Source organism: Galeopterus variegatus, unplaced genomic scaffold (genome assembly GCF_000696425.1).
Source record: "Galeopterus variegatus unplaced genomic scaffold, G_variegatus-3.0.2 Scaffold302, whole genome shotgun sequence".
NCBI lineage: Eukaryota > Metazoa > Chordata > Mammalia > Dermoptera > Cynocephalidae > Galeopterus > Galeopterus variegatus.
In genome coordinates this window covers 314,976-338,514 of record NW_007726413.1, presented here as the reverse complement: position 1 = coordinate 338,514, position 23,539 = coordinate 314,976, and the positions used below count along the sequence as shown (strand labels likewise).

General features: G+C 37.1%; 1 protein-coding gene across 1 annotated transcript in view; it reads right to left on the bottom strand.

Annotated features, from left to right (window-relative positions):
• The window catches only part of FANCC (Fanconi anemia, complementation group C), a 131,111-nt gene that overhangs the window by 30,479 nt on the left and 77,093 nt on the right, over nt 1–23,539 (bottom strand). Inside the window, exons 5-6 of the mRNA XM_008567193.1 lie at nt 22,883–22,996; nt 21,908–21,972 (exon numbers count right to left, since the gene is read on the bottom strand). Coding sequence (XP_008565415.1) covers nt 21,908–21,972; nt 22,883–22,996 — 179 coding nt within the window. The remainder of the gene's footprint in view (nt 1–21,907; nt 21,973–22,882; nt 22,997–23,539) is intronic.

Here is a 23,539-nt window from a genome sequence, read left to right as displayed (position 1 = left end):
AACACAGAGGTTGCTAAGACCCATATTCTTCTATGAAACGCATTCCTCAACAAATCAAAAATGCAGCTGGCACGGCAAAAAGCAAGAACGTTTTACTTGAAAATAAATATTTTGAAAAATTGCTGTGGAGTGTGGAAAATGAAAGTAGGCGGGGTGAGCCATCAGGACCTGCAGCGTGTGCTCAGTACGCAGCGGCAAGGGCACACGCACGTGTGTCTATATAACTTATCTATATCTCTATTTATATATTTTTTACATGTTTTAGATTATTTTAGAATTTAACAATATTTTATTCAAAAATAAAATTTATTTATCTTTCTTATACATAACAATGGATCACTGGCTTTAAAAAGGAGGATTAAAAGATCCCCTTTCTCATCCCACAGCTGTTTCACAAGGGAAAGATGAAACCGAGACATCAGAGAATTCTCTGGCTCACAAGACAGAGACACCTACTCCAGAGAAAGTGGGCCAAACTGTAAATAAAAAGCAAAAATGTGAGAAAGGAGGATTAAAAGATCCCCTTTCTCATCCCACAGCTGTTTCACAAGGGAAAGATGAAACCGAGACATCAGAGAATTCTCTGGCTCACGAGACAGAGACACCTACTCCAGAGAAAGTGGGCCAAACTGTAAATAAAAAGCAAAAATGTGAGAAAAATTATTTTTCCCTTGGCTTTACAGATGGCAACAATTTACCTTATTGTGCCTTAGATAACAGAATGCTTCAAATGCCATTATGGCATGAATTAACTGTAGCATCAATTTGAGACCGATCATTCAGAGTCTAAATGAAAAGGAAATAAATAATCTAAAAGAGCATGTAATGAACTAAATCTCATCAGCAGTGCTGTTTCTGCCTCACCAGGAAGCCTCTGGATGCAGCTGCACATGCTGTGGCTTGTGTTTGTTTGCTATAGGCACCTACTGAACACAAAAGAAGATATTTGATGTGAAACTCGGCCACGCACACGAGTGGCACAGAAACGCTTCAAGTGCTGAATCACTGTTTTGATCTCCTGGTTTTTCCTGGACAGACTATGTTGATGTTTGCAGTGATCATGCAAACACCACAGTGGGCAAAACTGCTGTGCCTCAGCACAGCCAAAGCAGGGGCCAGTCACCACGCAGTCCTCACCAGCACACACTCACGGTGACAGCACGGCCAGTGTCACTGAAGAATGTTTCATGAAGCAGGACAAAATACTGGTTTTATTAAATTGTTACCCTTGAGCATGCTTTTTAAAAAAAAATTCTGTATGATGAAAAGGAAAGTATTCATAAAGCACTTCTCTGTAACAAAAAACAATGGTTGTCTGGAGAAAAGCACCCGAAAAACTATATGAGCTGCAAGCCCAACTGGACACTTTTTGTTTTCATGGAAACTTACTTGAAAGAATGACCAGCAGACAAATGATAATTACTCACATTTGACACACACTTTCTCAAAAATCAGTGAAGTGACCCGGTTATCTCAAGGAAAACAACTGATGGTATTTGTGGTCCGTGATAAATTTGAGCTTTTAGCAGAAATTAGAATCTCAGAAAATCTGTGTCCAGCAACATGAGCTTGACAGCTTCCCAGTACTTAAAGACTTCTGGTAAGATTGATGGTAACAGTAATAATTATAAGCACTGATACCGCATAACAAGATATGTCAATATTTGCAAGATCTACAAAACCCAAGATTTTCCAAATGAACCATGCACGGTGATACAAGATCATGCATGGACAAAAGACCTACTAAAAGGGTAAGACAGACCAATGGGTTTTAATATAACAGAGTATGAAAAGTTCACTGTAGTGGATTGAATTATGTCCTCCCAAAACTCACTGAAGCTTGAATTGTGTCCCCCACATTTTATGTGTTAGAATCTTAGCCCCCACTGTGACTGTTAAGAGGGTGGGAAATCCTATTATGGAATTGAAAGGGGGAGCCTTGAAGAGGTGATTGGATTGTAGGACCATCCCACAGCTAATGGATTAAAAATGGGGGTCAGGGGCGTGGTTCTGAGGGCTTTGAAAGAAGAGGAAAGTCCGTCTGTCTCTCTGCTCTCTCTGCTTCCACCATCTTGCAATGTGAGACCCCTGGGTCACTGTCGCCACCACCACATGGACTTTGGACTTCCTAGCCTCAAAAACTACAAGCAATAAATTTCATTTTCTTTATAAATCACCCAGTTCCGTGTATTCTGTTATAAGCAACAGAAACGGACTAATACAATATTAATGAGAAATACCTGTTTTATGACATGGGAATGGAGTGAGGTAATAAATATGTAAGTTAAGAAAAGGGCCACATGGGCAGATATCCCATAATAATATATATATATTTTTGGCTGCTGGCAAGTATGGGGGTCTGGACCCTTGACCTTGGTGTTATGACACTGTGCTCTAAGCAACTGAGCTAACCGGCCAGCCTTCTTGATAAATTTTGATGAAGATTTTTGCTGTGAAAATTTCTCTTATTGTAACCTGAAGACGGAGTGTTCTTTTTTCAAAATATTTTTGACTATGCAGATGAGGAATTTGATACTTAAAGAGAATAAACAAAACTCAAGTCTTGCAAATAAGTATTCAACGATGTGTTAATTGCCCTGAAGTCCAGAAACATTAGGTAACCTACCCAAGATCTCACACTGAGTTAGAGACAAAGTCAGGACCGGATGCCAAGACTCTTAATCCTAAACTATGTCCCTTCACTATTTTATGAAATGACTTTAAACCCGGAATTCTATTCCTCTTTAAAACTTAGTGTTTTTAGTTATAGTCTCTCACTATTTTCTTCTGTTTCTTTAAAAAACTTAATGAGTTATATACATTTTAGCAACTATTTCTGAAAATTTTAAAGGCATTAAAATTTATTTTTCTTGAAATGTTGTTAATGACTTGTTTTTAATCTTACACTATTTAAAAAAATCTAGAATTCTTAATAATTTGCCTTCTTTGAATAACTATTCTATGTTGCTCATTACTCTACTCTGGCACCTAAGGGCAACTTCTTACACACGCTACATGCTAAATATATGCTAAATGCATGACTAGAGACCAATAAAATGGAATTTCTGGGTGTATGCTACTAAATCTTTTTCTAGGTATTCTCATATAAAACCATAAATACAGAAATTTAGTCTTGTGCCTTATGAAACACAAATGGTACCACAACATATAAGACACACACACACCTGTCCACCTAAACCTGCTACCTATTATTCAAAAATGCATATGTTCTGCAATTTAACAATGCCTCTATTAATAGGTATTTGGGCTGTTTCTAATTTTTCATTATTACAAATGGTGCCACGGTGGTACCTGGCACAAGCCTATCTGTGCCCAAGTATGAGTCCTTGCACATAAAATTGCCATCCAAAAGAGTGTGCCAGTTTACTTTTCCACTCTCCCTAGTAGTATTATCGATTTTTATTTCTTGTCATTTGGTGAACAAAAATTATTCCAATTGCTTTAATTTGAATTTTCCTGATAACTTGCCAGACTGTTTGTCATCTACTTGTATTTCCTCTTCAGTAAAGTGTGTATTTGTCCTATTCATCCATTTAATAAACATTTATTGACACCTTACTATAGTCAAGGCTCTGTTTGAGGTGTTTGTAATACAGAAGAAAAGATAACAAAGCCTAGTAAGGGAGATAATAAAATGCCAGATGATACTAAAGTGTCATGCTAAAAAAGTAAAGTATGTTGAGGGGTTTAGGACTGCCAGGAACTTACTGAGAAGGTGACGTTTGAGCAGAGATCTAAAGGAAGTGTTTGAACAAATCACGTACATATCTGATAGAAAACTACTGCAGGCAGATAAAAAGCGACTGTAAACGTGCTACGTATCTGCATACACGGAGGCGGTCAATGTGGCTAGACCTCAGCGAAGGCGGGGGCAGAAAGTCTGAGAAGCTTTTGCAGACCACAGGAAGCCTTGCATATTTTCCTTTTTTTTTAAGCTTAGTTTTTACTTTTATCAAATTTATAGATGCAACTACTTTAAATAGGCAAATAGGTATCTGATAGAAAACGACTGCAGGCAGATAAAAAGCGACTGTAAACGTGCTACGTATCTGCATACACGGAGGCGGCCAGTGTGGCTAGACCTCAGCGAAGGCGGGGGCAGAAAGTCTGAGAAGCTTTTGCAGACCACAGGAAGCCTTGCATATTTTCCTTTTCTTTAAGCTTAGTTTTTACTTTTATCAAATTTATAGATGCAACTACTTTAAATAGGCAAATAGTTCTTTGAAACTTATGAAAAATAGCAGATTTTAGGAAGCATTCCTATCCCCGCTTTCTGATTCCCAGAGGCAAACACTTTCAATCCTAGCTAACTCTTCAGATGTTCAATGCAAACTACAACATCAGTGAGACGTGTATGAAACCATGATTCATCTTTCATGGACTACCCTTGTTATTTTGGAAACAAGATAAAATTAATCATCTTTAATCAGCCTTAGATTGCTTAATATTTAGATGTTCAATGCAAACTACAACATCAGTGAGACGTGTATGAAACCATGATTCATCTTTCATGGACTACCTTTGTTATTTTGGAAACAAGATAAAATTAATCATCTTTAATCAGCCTTAGATTGCTTAATATTTATTCCTCTCGGGAGTATTTTTCCTTTACATCTTCTTGTACTCTTCCTATTATTTGTACTGGTCTCTTTTTAGACTATTTCTGTAGAATTATTTGTGCTTTTCATTTTATCACCCTTAGGGTTCGAAAAGGTGCCTACATTCTTCTGACCACAATTAGGAGAATATGCTGGAAGATGTCAGCTGCTAAGCTCCTTACAGCTGAACCACTTGCACTGGTGCCAGACTGTGTGCCATTCTGGAGGCATGCTCACTTTCCAGTGTATAATTGTTTCTTCGTTAAGCACGTTTATTTTTCAAAAACAATATGGACAAATTCCCTGGCACAGAGCAAAGTCCACTGAAGGATGTCCACACTGGCACCCCACCTGGTAACAGCAGCAAGGATAAGATGGTAATTAATTTAGCTAGTGGTTTAGGGTATTCCTAGTCAAAGCAAATCTGTGATATAGGCAGTCAAATTCTTAACTGAATTCAATAAGAACATGAGATGCCTGTGCTAACAGAATTTCCACTGGACACCAACACATCGATACTTCCTAATTTGCTCTACTGAATGCTTACAATAGAGTCTGTCCTTTTTCTTTTTTTAAAAAATTTTAGAATTCAACAAGAGAAAAAAAAGAAAAAACAGTTAAATAGGATAAATTTTTTCCAGGTACTTTTCTAAATGTGTTGAGCCCATAGTTTTTAGAAAAATTCAATCTCCTAGACTGAGTTCACTTTTACTAATCAGAAGATTGAATTTAAAAAGCAATTTGATGCCCAACATGCTTTTTGAATTTTTTATGAGCTTTTAAAGTCCCATTTCTACGACCTAAAACCAGGAAGATCTGTTTGCTAAGAACTTGGACCCCTAAATACTTGTGTGAGACTCAGAACTCTTAAGTCCACAGTTCTCTAGTGGATTACAAATTCAGCCAAGTATGTTCTCTGTCTCCAGTAGGAACTGATTTCATGAAACCCAGTAGGGGAATGGCATTGTGAAAACATTTGAAAGACAGCTGCCAAACATGCTGGAACCATTTTAGTAGCTGCTGTCATTAGTTATAACAATAATTAAAATGTTCATAATACTATGTTACTTTCTCCTACATATCTGAAGTTATCTGTACATTTTCAAAGATTTACAAATCAAAAAAGCTGAATCAGGATATGTACATGTACAGCACAGGGGACAAACTACCTTCTGCTATACATGCTTGAGTCCAGGATATTACCACCCATTTATGAACTAGGTTTTATTATTCCTTTTCTTTCATTAGTATGACTTCAAATGTTCAAGCAGCCAAAAGCCCCCCAAACTTAAGCACCATATAAACAATGTTATGCTATTTTTCTGTTGGTTTGTTTCATCTAAAAGACGAAATACATTTTTTTCCGCTTTTTACCACTTGAATGTTTAAAGCTCATTTCAAAAGATTCAAAAAGCCTCATGAAGAATACAGAAATTGATTTCATAACTTCAGATGCATAGATTGTCAGAGGAAAAAAAGATTGGAAAATCAGCTTAGTTTCCTTTCACATTATTTTTAGAGGCCTGATAAATGGTCTTGTCATAATGTTTTAAATAGAGTTTCACTTGCCACTAAGTAAAATCAACAATTCAGTGACAGAATGTTTAAATTCTATCTTCTTTGCTACAGACGATCTAGAAAGAGTGACATTCTGGACTTTCTGAGCACTGTCGGTTTATCCTGTAGTCCTGTGGTTTGCCACAGATGGTTTGGAAGCTACAGCACAACCACACAGGAAAGATATTTCCAGCAGTATACGGTTGCCATGAAGCCTTTTGCAGTTAAGTCTGGGAAGTGCTGGGTCTCTGCACTTGGAGCTGGGTCTCCATGCTCCAGCTAGCTTCAGAGCAAAACAGGAGCCGTGATGGCTGCGAGGACCTTGGAACCCTTCAGAAGGTTATCACTTGGCCTGCCTGCATTTTGGTAGACCCAAGAACTACTTAAGTTTACATGAGACTTTGAAAACTTTTCAGGAAAATTACCTTGGGCCTTTTCAGCCTCATTGGGAGATACGATCTCCAGCCCTGAGCAGGAGAGCTGGATCAGTGTCCCTGCTGCCAGAGTCGTGCTCCCACCGTTTAGCCACTGGCGATAGTCTCTGACTGTCCCTGTTCTCTGTTCTCGGGTTATGAAAGGAAAGCTGTGCTTGCAGGTCCCCAGGGAGGAGGACTGATGCGTCAGGCTGGAGGGTGACTGTCTGCTGCTTCATCTTAGGCTCTGGACACATGCACACCCCACTCTCAGGTGCGCCTTTCCACCCCACAGACACTGTCCAGCCCTGATTCTATGCAGAATATTCTGTTCAGCACTGTGCAAAACATACATATAAAAAAGCATCCTCCACAACACACACGCGCGCACACACACACACACACGCACACATACGCACCTCTCCCTGCCTCCTATCACACCAAGTAAGCTCACATATTCCAAAAATTTAAGATATTACGACTCCAGCTCAATGCATGTTTTTGTTAACAACCTATATAACAAACACAAAACTCACTAATTGATGGTTGACCTGAAGCCACACTGGTGTGAGTTAGATGAGGATGATAGAGAACTGGGGAAGGTAAATGACGAAGGTCCTAGCACTCATTTTATACACCCAACTCCTAGAAACGATGGGAGAATTTTTACAATTAAGTATATAATACTGTAAAACAAAGGGGGCTTTTGGTGACACACAATTTATGAGATAAGCTTGCAATGGTAGGTAGGTGAGATCTTTTCAAAGGACAACATGACCACCCACAGCCTGCATGGAAGGACTACTACAAAGGTAACTGCTACTTTGGGGGTGGCTTCAAGGAGCAGGAGGGTGCCTGGCAGCCAACACGACTATGTGCTGAGCTACTGGGAAAACAGCAGCCAGCTGGCGAGGACTTCATAGCACTCTTTCTTTTACCTACTGTCCCAAAGCAAGACACAATAGAAGTGTCCAGTTTACCGCAGGAGGGAGGGTGGAGGCTTGAGAGGAGAAGCAAGCATCAAATGGGTATCGGTGCCCAGAAGACTTGGGAGTGCTCTAATGCCCAGAACACAGTGTACTGGCAACCCCAACCCCGCCACCTCCTGATCTACCCACAGAACACGCACGGAGAGGCTAATGGGGAATCCCAAATCTCAGGAAGACCAAATTGCTCTACAAAATCGTTGCGCCTATTTATTTGTTTCCATCAGCAACATCCTGGAGTTCTCCATAATCTGATGATGTCTCACTGATGTTTTAGTTTGCATTTTCACACACAAAAAAGGAGCTTGAAGAATATTTTTCAACTGTGGCAAACACAGTAAAAAACACATAACATAAAATTTGCCACCTGACACATTTTTAAGTGTACAGGGCAGTAGCATTAACTCTATGCTCTCCAGAGCTTTCACATCGTGAGAAACAAAAACTCTATACCCACTGAACAAAAACTCCGTCTTCCTCTTCCTCCCATTCGCTGGCAACCACCACTCTACTTCTTGTTTATAAGAACCTGACTACTTTAAATACCTCACATAATCATGCAGTCTTTTGTGACTGGTTTCTTTTGCTTTGCATAATATCTTTAAGGTGAAGCCATGTTGTAGCAAATGACAGGATTTCTTATTTTTCAGGGCTGAATGCTATTCCATTCTGTGTACGTACCACATCTCTATCCACTCATGCATTGCTGAGCACGTAGGCTGCTTCCACCTCTTGTCTACTGTGAACGATGCTGTCATGAGCGCAGGTGTGCAAATATTAGAGACCCTGTTCTCAGTTGTTTTGGATACACACACAGAAGTGGGACTGCTGGACCATGTGATAATTCTACTTTTAACTTTTTAAGAAACCTCCACACTGCCCTCCACAGCTGCTGCAGCATTCACAGTCCCACCTATAGTGCACGAGGGCTCCGGTTTCCCCACACCCTCACCAACACTTGCTATTCCCTCCCTCCCCCTCCCCGCCTTTCTTTTTGACAGTGGCCAACCTAATGGGTGTGAAGTGACATCTTATTGTGGTTCTGATTTGCATTTGATTAGTGATGTTGAGCATCTTTTCATATGATTGTTGGCCATCTGAACACATTCTTTGAATAGATGTCTACTCAAACCCTTTGCCTATTTCTTAATCAGGTTATTTGTTTCACTGTTTTTGAGTTGTACGAGTTCTTGAACTCCTTATCCAATATACAGTTTGCAAATATTTTCTCCCAATCCATAGGCTGCCATTCAATCTGTTAATTGTTTCCTTTGCTGCACGGACACTTTGAAATTTGATGTACAGACAGTATGTGATTTACCATGTTTTGATTCTACAATGGTGTGAGACCATACTTCCAGTACTGTTTTTCCTGTCAGAACAATATTCAATGAACTACATGAGATATTCCATACTTTATTATAAAATAAGTTTTGTGTTATTAAATTATTTTGTCCAACTTTAGGCTAATATAGGTATTCTGAACACATTTAAGTTAAGCTAGGCTAAGCTATGATGTCCAGTAAGTTAAGTGTGTTAGATATATCGTTGACTTATGATGGATTTATCGAGACGTAACCCCATCATAACTCCAGGAGCATCTATGGTCCTATTTGTCTATTCTTGCTTTTCTTGCCTGTGCTTCTGGTGTCATATCCAAGAAATCACTGCCAAATCCAATGTCATAAAGCCTTTCCCTCATGTTTTCTTCTAGGGGTTTTATAGTTCCAGGTCTTACATTTAGGTCTTTACCACTTTTAGCTAATTTTTGTATACTGTGTAAGGAAAGAGTCCAGCTTCATTCTTTTGCATGTGGATATCCTAATTTCCCAGCACCACTTATTGAAGAGACTGTCCTTTCTCCATTATGCAGCCATGGGACCCCCGTCACAGATCAGTTGACCATATACTAACAACTTATTTCTGGGCTCTCCATTATGTTCCATTGGTCAATATATCTGTCTTTCTGCCAGTACCATATTGTTTTGATTACTGTTGCTTTGTAATATGTTTTGTAAAAAGGAAGTGTGATGTCTCTAGCTTTGCTTTGCTTTTCTCAAGATTGTTTGGGCTATTTAGGGTACTTTGAGATAATATACAAATACTAGGATTTCTTTTTTTCTATTTCTGCTACAACAACAAGAACAAAAAAAAAAAGCCACTGACATTTTGACAAGAATTACACTGAACCTGTGGATTGCTTTTGCTAGTATGGACACTTTAAAATATTACATCTTCCAATCCAAGAACACAGGATGTCTTTCTATTTACTTGTGTCTTATTTAATTTCTTTCAGCAATGTTTTGTAGTTTTCAGCACACAAGTCTTTTGCCTCCTTGGTTAACTTTACCCCTAAATATTTTATTCTTTTTGATGCTACTGTAAGTGGGATTTTTTTTAAATTTCCTTTTTGGATTGTTCATTGTTAGTGTATAAAAATACAACACATCTTCGTGTGTTGACTTTGTATCCTGCAGATTTGCTGAATATTTTTATTAGTTCTAACAGTAGTTTGGTGGCATCTTTTAGGATTTTCTCCATATAAGATCATGTTGTCTGTAAGCAGAGACATTGTTACTTTTTTAAGCAGAGATAACTTTACTTTTTCCTTTCTGATTTGAATGCCTTTTATTTCTTTGTCTTGCCTAACTACTCAGGTAAGGACTTCCAGTAGTATTTGATCTCTTTTTAAAATTATTTTATTCAAAATGTTCTAACATTAAATGTACATATTTGTGGGGTACAGTGTGTTGTTTCAATACATGCACATGCCATACAATGGTTCACTTGGGGTAGAGAGCACAGTTTCAGACCCATTAGTCCACCACTTCCCCTCATCCCTGCTCCCCTCCCAGCCTCTGGTAACCCTTACTCTACTCTCTACTTCTACGAAAACTTTTTTTTTTTGTTTGGATTTCACATGTAAGTGAGATCATGTGGTAACTGTCTTTCTGTGCCTGACTTACTTTGCTTAACATGATGGTTTCCAGTTCCATCCATGTACTGCAGCTGATAGGATACCAGTTTTTCAATAGCTGAGCAGTATTCCATTGTGTATGTATATATACCACAGTTTTTTTTATCCGTTCATCTGTTGATGAACATTTAGGTTGAACCCATCCCTGTCTACTGTCAATAGTGCTATGATAAATATGGAGTGCAGGTGTCTTTTCAATACATTTATTTCATTTCCTTTGGGTATATACCCAGTAGTGAGACAGTGGGGTTGTAAGGCAGATCTATTTTCGTCCTCTGAAGACCTTCATACTGTTTTCCACACCAGCTATGCCAATTGACTTTCCCAGCAGCAATGCAGGAGAGTTTCTTTTTCTCCACATCCTCTCCAGTATTTGTAACTTTTTGTATTGTTGATAATAGCCATTCTAACTGGAATGAGATGATATCGCATTGTGGTTTTCATGTGCTGTTCCCTGATGATTAGTGATGCTGAGCATTTTTTCACGTGCCTGTTGCCCACATGTATGTCTTCTTTTGCAAAATGTCTATTCAGGCCCTTTGCCCATTTTTTAATTGGGTTAGATGTTTTGTTGTTACTGAGTTGTTTAAGTTTCTTATAGATTCTGGATATTAGCCCTCAGTCTGACGTGTAGTTTGCAAACACTTTCTCCCATTCTGTAGGTTGTCTCTTCACTCTGTTGACAGTGTCCCTTGCTGTGCAGAAGCTATTTACTTTGATATACTCCCATTTGTGTGTTTTTGCTTTTGTTGCCTGTGTCTTTGTAGTCTTGCTCAAAAATGTGCTGCCCACTCCCACTTCATGTAGCATTTCCCCTATATTTTCTTCTAGTAGTTTCATAGTTTCAGGTCTTAAATTTAGGTCTTTGATCTGTTTTGAGTTGATTTTTGTGTATGGTGAGAGATAGGGGTCGTTTCAATCCTTTGCATGTGCATATCCAGTTTTCTCCACACCATTTATGGAAGAAGGTTTACTTTCCACATTGTGTATTTTTGGCACTTTTCTCAAAAATCATTTGGCTATAAATGTGTGGGTATATTAATCCATTTCTTTTGCTTATAACAAAATACCTGGAACTGGGTGATTTGTATGAAAACAAAATTTACTGCTTACAGTTTCAGAGGCTGGTAAGTCCAACATCCAGAGAACGTATCTGGTGAGGGTCTTCTTCGGTGGTGGCTTTACAGCAATGGAAGGGTCTCATATGAAGGTTAATTCTAGATGTTCTCTCTGGAGATCCCTGACTAACACATCTCACATGGCAGAAAGTGGCAGAGCAGAAAGATAGCTCCTCATGCACTCTCCTTTGAAAATCTCCTTTTAGAACCACACCCACCATTCCAAGAATGGATCAATCCATTCACGAAGGTAGTCTTCACAATCCAATCACCTCTTCCAGGCCCCACTTTTCATCTACCACAGTAGCATCTGAACACTGTCACAGTAGGAGTCCAGTTTTGGGGGGACATTAAATCCAAGGCAGTGAGTTTATTTTTGGGCTCTCTATTTTATTCATTGGTCAATTTGTCTGTTTTTATGGCAGTACCATGCTGTTTGGGTTATTATAGTTTTATAGTATATTTTGAAGTCAGTGAATGTGATACCTCCAACTTTGTTGTTTTTGTTCAACATTGCTTTAGATATACGGAGTCTCTCATGGTATCATACAAACTTTAAGACTGTTTTTCAAAACACTGGCGAATAATGTCCCTGGTATTTTGATAGGGATTGCACTGAATGTGTAGATTGCTTTGGGTAATACGAACATTTTGATGATGTTAATTCTTCTGGCATGGGATATCTTTCCATTTATTAAAGTTCTTCAATTTTTTTCACTGATGTTTTATAGCTTTCATTGTGGAGGTTCACTTCTTTGGTTAAATTTACTCCTAGGTATTTCATTTTGGGGTAGCTACTGTGAATGGGATTACTTTCTTGATTTCTTCTTCAGCTATTGCATTCCTGGCAAATAGCAAGGCTATTAGTTTTTGTGTGTTGATTTTATGTCCTGCAAGTATACTGAATTCACTTAGTTCTAGTAATTTTTTGGTGGCATCTTTAGGGTCTTCAGTGTATATGATCATGTCATCTGCAAATATGGATAGGTTGAATTTCTCCTTTCTGACTTGAATATCCATTATTGCTTTCTCTTGTCTTATTGTGCTGCCTAGAATTTCTAGTACTATGTTGAGTGAGAGTGGGGGAAATGGGCATCCTTGTCTTGTTCCAGGTCTTAGAGGAAAAGCTTCCAATTTTTGTCTACTCAGTAGGATATTGGCTGTGAATTTGTCATATATGGTCTTTATTGTTTTGAGGTACATTTGTTCTATACCTAATTCATTGAGTGATTTTTTTTATCACAAAGTGGTGATGGATTTTATCAAATGCTTTTTCTGCATCTATTATAATGATCATATGTATTTTTTTACTTCATTCTGTTGATGTGATGTATCACGTTTACACATTTGCATATGTTAAACCATCCCTGCCTCTCTGGGATGAATCCCACTTGATTATGGTGTAGGATGTTTTTAATATGTTGTTGGATTCTGTTTACCAGTATTTTGTTGAGGATCTTCACGCCTGCATTCATTAGGGATATTGGTCTGTAGTTTTATTTTTTTCGTGTCTTTTTCTGGTTTTGGTATGAGGGTAATGCTGGCCTCACAGAATGAGTTTGGAAGTATTTGCTCCTCTTCAATTTTTTGGAAGAGCTTTGAGAAAAATTGGTATTAGTTCTTCTTTAAGTTTTGGTAGAATTTGGCAGTGAAGCTATGTGGTCCTAGCATTTTCTTTACTGGGAGACTTTTTTTTGGATTTTTCAAATAAGCTTTAATCTCATTACTTGTTATTGGTCTGTTTAGGTTTTCTAGTTCTTCATGATTTAACTTTGGTAAGCTGCATGTATCCAGGGACTTATTCATTTCTTGTATATTTTCCAGTTTGTTCACATATAGTTATTTGTAGTAATTTTGTATATCCTTTGTATTTCTGTGCTATCTGTTATAATGTTTCCCCTTTCATTTCCATTTGTATTTGAGTCCTCTCCCATTTTTTCTTAATTAGTCTAGCTAAAGATTTATCAATCTTGTTTATCTTTACAAAAAAATCAACTTTGTTTCATCAATGGTTTTTAAATCACTAATTGGTTGATTTATGCTCTGATCTTTGATATTTCCCTCCTGGTTTGGGGTTTGTTCTTATTTTACTAGCTCCATGAGGTGCAACATTAGGTTATTTATTTGGATTCTTATTTTTTGATATACACATTTATTGCTATAAATTACTCTCTTAAAACTGCTTTCATTGTATCCCATAGGTTCTGGTATACTGTGTTTTCATTTTCATTTGTCTCCAGGAATTTTTAAATTTCCTTCTTGATTTCCTTTTTGACACTTTCATTGATGAGATGCATACTATTTAATTTCCATGTATTTGTACAGTTTCTAGTGTCCCTTTTGTTCTTCAGTTCTAGTTTTTAGCTTTCCATCACTGAGTATGATGTTAGCTTTGGATATTTCAAATAAGCCTCTTATTATGTTGAGGTAACTTCCTTCTATTCCTAATGTGTTGAGCATTTTTTATCATGAATGGGAGTTAAATTTTCTTAAATACTTTTTCTGCATTAATTGAAATTACCAAATGATTTTTGTCCACCATTCTATTAAAGTGATGCATTACACCAATTGATTTTGTATGCTGAACTGTCCTTGCATTCCAGGAATAAATTTCACTTGGTCATGGTGTATAATCCTCTTATTGTGTTTTAGTTTATTAGTTTGCTAGTATTTTCTTGAGGATTTAGTTACCAATTGATTTTGTATGCTGAACCGTCCTTGCATTCCAGGAATAAATTTCACTTGGTCATGTTGTATAATCCTCTTATTGTGTTTTAGTTTATTAGTTTGCTAGTATTTTCTTGAGGATTTAGTTTGCTAGCATTTTCTCAAGGATTTCTGCATCAAGATTCATCAAGATACTACTCTGTTTACTTTTCTTGTATTTTCTTTGATTTTCATGTCAGGGGTCTCATAAAATGGGTTTGGAAGTGTTCTCTCTTCCTCAATATTTTGGGGGAGTTTGAGAAGGATTGGTGTTAACTACTCTTTAAATGTTTGGTACAATTCTCCAGTGAAGCCATCTGGTCCTGAGTTTTTCTTTGCTGGGATGCTAGATAATTGATTCAATCTCCTTACTAGTTATAGGTTGATTTGCATTTTTAATTTCTTCATAATTCAGTCTTGTATTTGGTATGTTCCTAGAAACCTATCCATTTCTTCTAGGTTATCCAATTTGTTGGTATACAGTTATTCATAGTCTCTGATGATCCTTTTTATATCTGTGGCATTAGTGGTAATTTGTGCTATTGTTTTTCTATTCTCTATTTTGCTTACTTCTGTTCCAATCTTTATTATTTCTTATCTTCTTCTAACTTTACGTTTAGTTTGTTCTTTTTCTCATTCCTTGAGGTATAAAGTTAGGTTGCTGATTTGAGATTCTTCTTTCTTAATATACATGTTTACCACTATCAACTTCCCTCTTAGTACTATTTTTGCTGCATATCATAAATTTTGATATATTGTGCTTTCATTTTCATTTGTCTCAAGATACTTTCTATCTTCCTTGTGACTTCTTTTTCCCATTGGTTAGGACTGTGTTAATTTCCAATATTTATAAATTTTCCAGTTTTTTTTTTTTTGCCATTCATTTCTAGTTTCACTCCATTATGGTTAGAAAAGATAGTCTGATTTCAGTCTTCTTAAATTTGTTAAGACTTGTTTTTTGCCCTAACATGTGACCTATCCTGGAGAATTCTCCATGTGCTCTTGAGAAGGATGTGTATTCTGCTATTATTGGGTGGAGTGTTCTGTGTATATCTATTAGGTCCAATTGGACTATAGCATAATTCAAGTTTCTGTTTTCTTATTGATCTTCAGTCCAGTTAATCAGTCCATTATTGAAAAATGGGGTATTAAATCTCTTACTATTATTGTGTTACTGTCTATTTCTCTTTTCAGTTCATATATTTGACTGTTCTACTGTTAAATACATAAATATTTATACTTGTTATATCTTCTAAGCTGACCCTTTTATCATTATATAATGTCCTTCTTTGTCTCTTGTGACAGCTGTCTAATACAAGTACAGCTAGCACTGTTAACTTTTGGTTACCATTTGCATGTTATGTCTTTTTCCATCCTTTCACTTTCAGCCTATGTATGTCTTTATACCAAAAGTGAGTCTCTTATAGATAGCATATAGTTGGATCTTATTTTCTTGTCCATTCAGCCACTCTGTGTTTTTTGAATGGGGCGTTTAATCCTTGATCTTTTAAAGTAATTACTGATAGAGAAGAAATTAGTATGGCTATTTTGTTAATTGTTTTCTGTGTGTCTTGTAGTTATTTTCCTCCTCTTTTTCTCTCTTGCTGCCCTCTTTTGTGATTCATGGATTTTTTTTAAGTGACATATTTTGATTCCCTTCTTATTTTCTTTGTGCATCTTCTATAGGTTTTTCTTTGTGTTTCCGTGGGAATTACAAAAAACATCTTAGAGTTATAGCAATCCAACTTAAACTGATAAAAAATTAACTAAGTGACATATTTTGATTCCCTTCTTATTTTCTTTGTGCATCTTCTATAGGTTTTTCTTTGTGTTTCCATGGGAATTACAAAAAACATCTTAGAGTTATAGCAATCCAACTTAAACTGATAAAAAATTAACTTCAATTGCATATAAAAATTTTGCTCATTTACATCTCCTCCCAACTTTATGTTATTGATGTCATAGATCACATCTTTTTATATTTTCTATCCATTAACATAGTTTTATAGTTATTTTTATGCTTTTATCTTTTACGTTCTATTCTACAATTATAAGTGATGTATGCACCATCATTATAGTGTTACAGGATTTTGTATTTGTCTATATATTTACCCTTAACCACAGAGCTTTATATTTTGTATGTTTCTGTCTACTGTCCTTTCATTTCAAATTGAAGGATTCTCATTAGCAATTTTTATAAGGCAGATGCAGTGGTGATAAACTCCCTCAGCTTTTGTTTATCTGGAAGTGTTTTTCTTTCTCCTTCATTTTTGAAAGATAGTTTTGCCAAGTAGTATTCCTGGCTGGCAGATGTTTCTTTCCAGCACTTTGAATACACTGTCCCACTTCCTTCCAGTCTGTAACATTTCCTTCTGAGAAATCCACTGATACTCTTATATGATCTTCCTTGTATATGATGAGTTACTTTTTTCTTGCTCCTTTTAACATCCTTTCTTTGTCTTTAACTTCTGACAGCTTGATTATAATGTAGGCCTCTTTGGGTTCATCCTACTTGGAGTCTTCTGAGCTTCTTGAATTCAGATGTCCAATTCCTTCCTCAGATCTGAGAAGTTTTCACCAGTATTTCGTCAAACAAACTCTTCCCTTTTCACTCTCACTTATTCTCGTGCTCCCATAATGTGTATATTGTTCGACTTGATGTTGTTCCATAAACCCCTTAGGCTTTCTGCCCCTGCTTTGTCAGTTTTATAGGTTGTGAATATCTCCCAAGTCTGTGGCTGCTCTTTTCCATTTGTTAATAGTTTTATTTTTAATTATTAGTTTGTTTTGTTTATTCTCAGCTGATTTTTAAAAAATTTATCAACTCTATGACACATTTTGAAAGTCTGGTGAAGTGAGCACATACACATTGCATCCTATCAATTTTCAAGTCCCCTTTATTAAATTTTTAATTACATTCTTCAAAAGAACCACTACTCAACATTCACCTTGCAACTAAATCAAAGTCTTACCTGACATGTAAATAAATGAATCTAAAAACTTTCCATGCCCACTAGAAATTCTTCTTATTTTTTTAGGTATATTTCATAGTACCACAAAATTCAACTATTTAAAATATACAATTCAATGATTTTTAACAAATTTACTGAGTTGGAAAACCATTATCATCTAGTTTTAGGACATTTCCATCACCTTAGATACTTTGCACTCGTCTGTAGGAAATCCCTGTTCTTACTCCCAGCCCCAGGCAACAACAAATCTACTTCCTGTTTCTATAGATTTGCCTATTCTGAAAATTCCATGTACACTGAATCATACAATATGTGCTCTTTTGAGTGGTTTCTTTCACTTAGCATAATGTTTTTGAGGTTCATACATTTGCAGCATGGATGATTTCTTTTTTACTGAGAAATAGTATTCTATTGTATGGACATATTACATTTTGTTTATCCATTCATGAATTTATGGATATGTGAGTTATTTCTACTTTTTATCTACTACAAATAATGCTGTGAACATTCATATACAAGTATTTGTGTGCTTATTAGCCATATATATATATATATATCGTAATGAAATGTGCATTCCAATCTTTTGCTCATTTTTAAACTGGGTTATTTGGGAGGCTTCCTGTCAAGATGGCAGAACAGACAGTCCCCAGCATCACTCTCTCCCACAAATCAACCAATTTACAACTATAAAAAAGCAACGACAGCCAAGCTGCACATACTACAGCTCAGGGGAAGAGGAGGAGAGACCTACAGAGTTCGTGAAGGCAGGAGAAGCCACAATGAGAGAAAGAAAAAACCACTCCGACCATTTTGAGCCCCAGCCGCATCCAGGGTGGAGCTGCTGAGTGCACAGAGCAGGAGCTGGCAAAAGCTGCAGCTGTGTCCTTTGGATGGAGTTGCTTGGAGGCAGCAGGGGGGAAGAGGGCCATAGTGGCTCCCAGGCCAGAAAGACCACTAATAGGGTTCCTGTGGACCCACATAGGAGGAAGGAGCCACAACAAATGAAAATCAGGAGCCATTCAAAGGCAGGTGAGTCATCACAAGTGAATGGCTCACAGCCTGTCCCATCTAAGTGTTTGCAGCATGAGCAAGTAGGGGAGAAAGGCCCACTGGGAGAACACTGGGGCACAGCAAGGACAGTTTATCTGCACCCCAATCAGCGAAGGACCACTCAGAGGAGACTGGTCAGGAATACAGAATTGCACAAGGTGCAGTTTTATGAAAAGACTCAGGCCCAGACCAGAGTTTCTACACAACCAGGTGCACCAGATCTCTCAAGAACCAGAAGTACCTATAAAGTCAACCATTAAAACCTTAGCTGTACAAAAAGGCTTCCCTAGGGAATCAGCAGCAAAGCAGAAATTTAGCTCAACCACAGAGCTCAAGTGCTGGTCCTCACAGGAAGTTCCCCCATTTAGAAGTAAGCAAAGGACAACAAATTAGTTCCAGCACAGAGTTCAAATGGTTGGAAAAGCAAATAATCCAACACAGAAATAAAAGAAAAAACAAAGTACCCAAAACCAGAGACAAAGTTTCATATTAACTAGTAAAGGTCTCATTTCACCAAAGAACACCTATAACACCTAGAAGGAACAGAAGTCCTACCAAGGACTACCAAGCCAGAAAGGGGGGAGGGCTGGGAGCCTCAGCAATGCTCCCTGACATCTGCAACCAATCCCAAGGGTGGGAGATGATGGCCTCAGCCAGGGCCCTTGGACAGGTGCACCAGCCCAGCGGTGACCACTGAGCTGCCACAGGAAGCACCCTGGGCTCTCTCGACTTGGGGTGGAGGGGGGCCTCAGGCCTTGGCCATGCCCCCCTGACACCCGCAGCCAGCCCAGCAGTGATCACCAAACCACTGCAGGAAGCATCCCAGGCTCTCCAAAGCTGGGGCAGTGGGAGGCCTTGGGCCTCAGCCACGTCCCCCAACACATGCAATCAGCCCAGTGACAACTACCAACCCACAGCAAGAAGGGCCTCGGGTTCCCGAACTGGGATGGTGGGGGGTGAGGGATTTTGCCACACCCTCCTGACATCTGCACCCAGCCCGGCAATGACCAAGCCCCCCTGGAAGCGCCCCCCATCTCCCATGTGGAAATGAGGGGGTGCAACAGGCCTCAATCCCGCCCCTCCTGCTTCCTCCTTCTTCCATCCCACTTCTCTCCCCTTTCTCCTCTCTCCCTCCCTCCCAACTGCTCTGCAACATCATCATAGAATGTGAAAAGTAATATTAATAAAATTACATTTTCTTTAAAATATATATAAATATATAAATAAACTGGGTTATCTGTCTTCTTATTACTGAGTTCTTTTTATATTCTGGGTGTTAACCCTTTATCAGATGTATAATTTCACAATATTTTCTCAGTCTATGACTTGTCTTTTCATTTTTTAAATGATGGTAACAGATTTTTTTGTTTCTTTATACATTCATTTGTTGATGGCCCTTTGGCTTGTTTCTGATTTTGAACTATCACAAATAAAGCAGCCATGAACATTCATATACAAGTATTAGTGAGTACCTATGTTTTCATTTGTTGTGAGGAAATACTCAAGAGTGGAACTGGTGGGTCACAGGGTAAGTATATATTTAACTATGTAATAAACTGCCACTCTGTTTACCAAAGCAGTGGCACAGTTTCACATTCTCATAAGCAGTGTATGAGAGATCCAGTAGTTCTCTACATGTTCTCCAGCACATGGTAATGTGAGTGTTTTACATTTTAGTCGTCCAAGGGAGTGTGCAGTGACATCATATTTGATTTTTTGTTTGACTTTTTATGGTGGTAAAATACAATAACTCCCACTTCTCCACTCCCTGCAGCCCCTGGTGACCTCTATTCTGCTTTCTGTCTCTATGAATTTGCCTATTCTATGTATCTCATATAAGTGAAATTATACAATATTTGTTTTTGTATGTCAAACTTATTTCACCAAGCATGATGTTTTCAAGGTCCATCCATGCTCTTGCATACAACAAAATTTTATTCCTTTTCATGGTTGAATAGTACTCCACTGTATGTATATACCACATTTTGTTTATGCAATCATCTGCTGATGAACACTTGGATTGTTTCCACCTTTTGGCTACTGTGAATAATGAACATTGGTATACAGATATCTGTTCGAGTCCTTGCTTTCAATTCATTCATATGTACATCTAAGAGTGGAATTTTTGGGTCACATCGTAATTCTATGTTTAATTTTTTGAGGCACCACCAAACTGTTTCTAAAGCAGCTGTACCATTTTGCATTTCTACTAGCAATACGTAAGAGTTCAAATTTCTCCACATATTCACCAACACTATTGTTTTCCAATTTTCTTTTCTTTTTTTTAATGGCTATCCTAGTGGGTGTGAAGTAGTATCTTATTATGATTTTTATTTGCATTTCCTTAATGACTAATGATGTTGAACATCTTTTCATGTAGTTATTGGCCAGCTCTATATCTTTTCTGGAGAAATGTCTATTCAAGTCCTTTGCCCATTTTTGAATAGGCTTTTGTTGTTGTTGTTGTTGTTGTTGTTGTTGAGGAGTTAACTATATATTCTGGATAGTAATTCCTTAACAGAGATATTTGCAAATGTTTCACTCATTCAATAGTTATCTTTTTGCTTTCTTGATAATGTCCTTTGATTCACAAAAGTTTTTAATTTTAATAAAGTTCAATTTATCTATATTTTTCTTTGTTGCTTGTGCTTTTGGTGTCATATCAAAAAAAAAAAAATCATCACTAAGTCCAATGTCATAAAACTTTTCCCTAATGTTTTATTCTAAGAATTTTATAGTTTACTTTAAGGGTTAGACGCAAAGGATTCCTAAAGGCTGAGAGCAAAGACCATTTCTCATAGAGCTTTAATTGGCAATAGCTTTACAAAAAAATTACAAAGTCTCTTGGTCCCCAGATTCTCTTAGTTAATGATTTGTTTAAAATGAAATGCTCACTAATGAAAACAACTCTAAATTCTTTCACAGAGTGAAGAAACATTTGCAATGTGATTAATTGCCTTTTAATTTGTCTGAATCTATTTGATTTGTTTAGTCTAGATTTTGGAATATTATGTTTCTTAAAACAGGTCATATGCATACGCCAAATGTCCGTTGCCTTGTCAATATCCTGATCGTGTGTATGTGTATGTCTTTACACTCACACACACAGAGGCAGGTGGGTGGGGGGCACCGAGGGGGTGCCGGCTAGCATGAGAGCACACACTTGCAGCAGACACGTTCTCCTCTTACAGAGTGAGCAATCCCAGGGTCAGCTGAAGTGCTCCTCTTTTTTTCTGTTTCCTGCTGTACACACAGGACTTTCTACCTAACGGGTATACAAAAGACACTGCATGATTTGCTTACTGCCCTGTGAGAGTTGACAGAATACGGTTTAAAAAAAGAAAGTTTGAAAAAACTCACAATTTGCTATGCATTCCACTAAAACAATCTCTTCACAATATAATCCTAACTATGAACATAAATTTCCTACGAATTATAAAATGTTTCTCTCGTAAGTGAACTAATACATTTTGAAACTTGAGAAAAGGGATGTTTAGCTTAACACCTACCGCCTTTGAGTGTTAAATCCATTAAGATGATTCTCTCTGAGTTCAGACACTAATGATAAAACCATCTGTAAAACAACATCAGTTGCAGGTTAACTCATACTGCAAACAGGATTACATCAGTTCTGTTTTTCTTGGTGTGAGTGATATTTCCGTTGAGATTCCCTCCCCCCCATCCTCTCCTTATGTTTTCCTTTTCAGAGTAAAAAGAAAGCAGCGCCAAGTTACATTTACTAATAACCGGGATTTCATGTTGAATGTCTATTTTCTGTATTCCTATTTAGGCAATGAGCAATAGACAGATCATTAATTTCCTAAGAATAAAAACCAAACCCATTAAAAATAAAAATATGCTAGAGTTAGTTTATTTATTTTCTTCATTTTGTTCTTTATTTTTAAAAATGTTTTTCATGTATAAAGCTTCCAAAAGACTAGAATGGTTAACAAACATTAAAAATCTCATAACATTTTTAAGAATAGTTTTGTCAAGATCATAAATTAAAATTTGTTGAATGTGGCTAAAATTTAAGGCAAAAGAAAACATAGCTTTCATACTAAAGTATAAATATGTAATACTATTTACACAGTTGTTATTTACTGAATTTTTTGCTTTGCCTTAACATAAAATTCCAATCAGGTTATTTTGAATACAAGATTTGTTCAACAGTACAAGGCTGTGTTTATATCTGTTGAGAAAAGCTCTTCTCCCCAAAATCTTTGCGTGAATAAGTGAGATGTATTATGAGGAAGAGAGGTTGACCAGCTGATTTAATAAAACCTTGTTTCCTTCTTCTTTCTCATAACCTCCCGTCTCACATTTCTTCCCTACATGGCCCTAAGTCTACCCAAGGTAAGAAGAGATAAACAAAGAAAAGTCAAACATCTCTCCAGGAGGAGTGAAATATTTCCATTTACCCTTTTTGCTGATGGTACATTCAGCAATGAAAATTTCAATACTAATAAATCAAAAATACTCACATTTTTAAGCAAACCAGGACAGTAATCTACAGGAGCATACCCAAGACCTTGGGCGAAAAGACCAACTTCTTTTATATCAAATCTGAATGCTGAAAGTATGTAAGATAACAAATCCTAAGAAACGTAAACAGAAAGAGAAAAAATTAACTTCTTAAAAATGAATGCAAGTGCCTGTAATATATGATGCCTAGAACCTGAGTCACTTGTAAATGGAGTGGTCTCTACGAAAACAGTGATCTCAATTTGTCCAAGTATCCAGTTCACTTTGAGTCAATGTGTAAAGAAGAAACAAGTTACCATTAAAATTAATACATTGAAAATAAGTAAATTTAAACAAACGTTAACAGTGAAACAAAAATGCATAATGAATAAACAGTGTTTTAGCCATATTATGAGGTAATAAGATTGGCTGTTCTAAATAAAAATAAAACCCTGTGTTTTTCAAAAAATAATATCAGCTCATAAAAGACAACCAACAGAGTGGGAGAAAATATTTGCAAAATATACATCCGACAAAGGACTAATATCCAGAATATATAAGGAACTCAAACAACTTTACAAGAAGAAAACAAGCAACCCAATTAAAAAATGGGCAAAAGAGCTAAGCAGACAATTCTCTAAGGAAGATATACAAATGGCCAACAGTCATATGAAAAA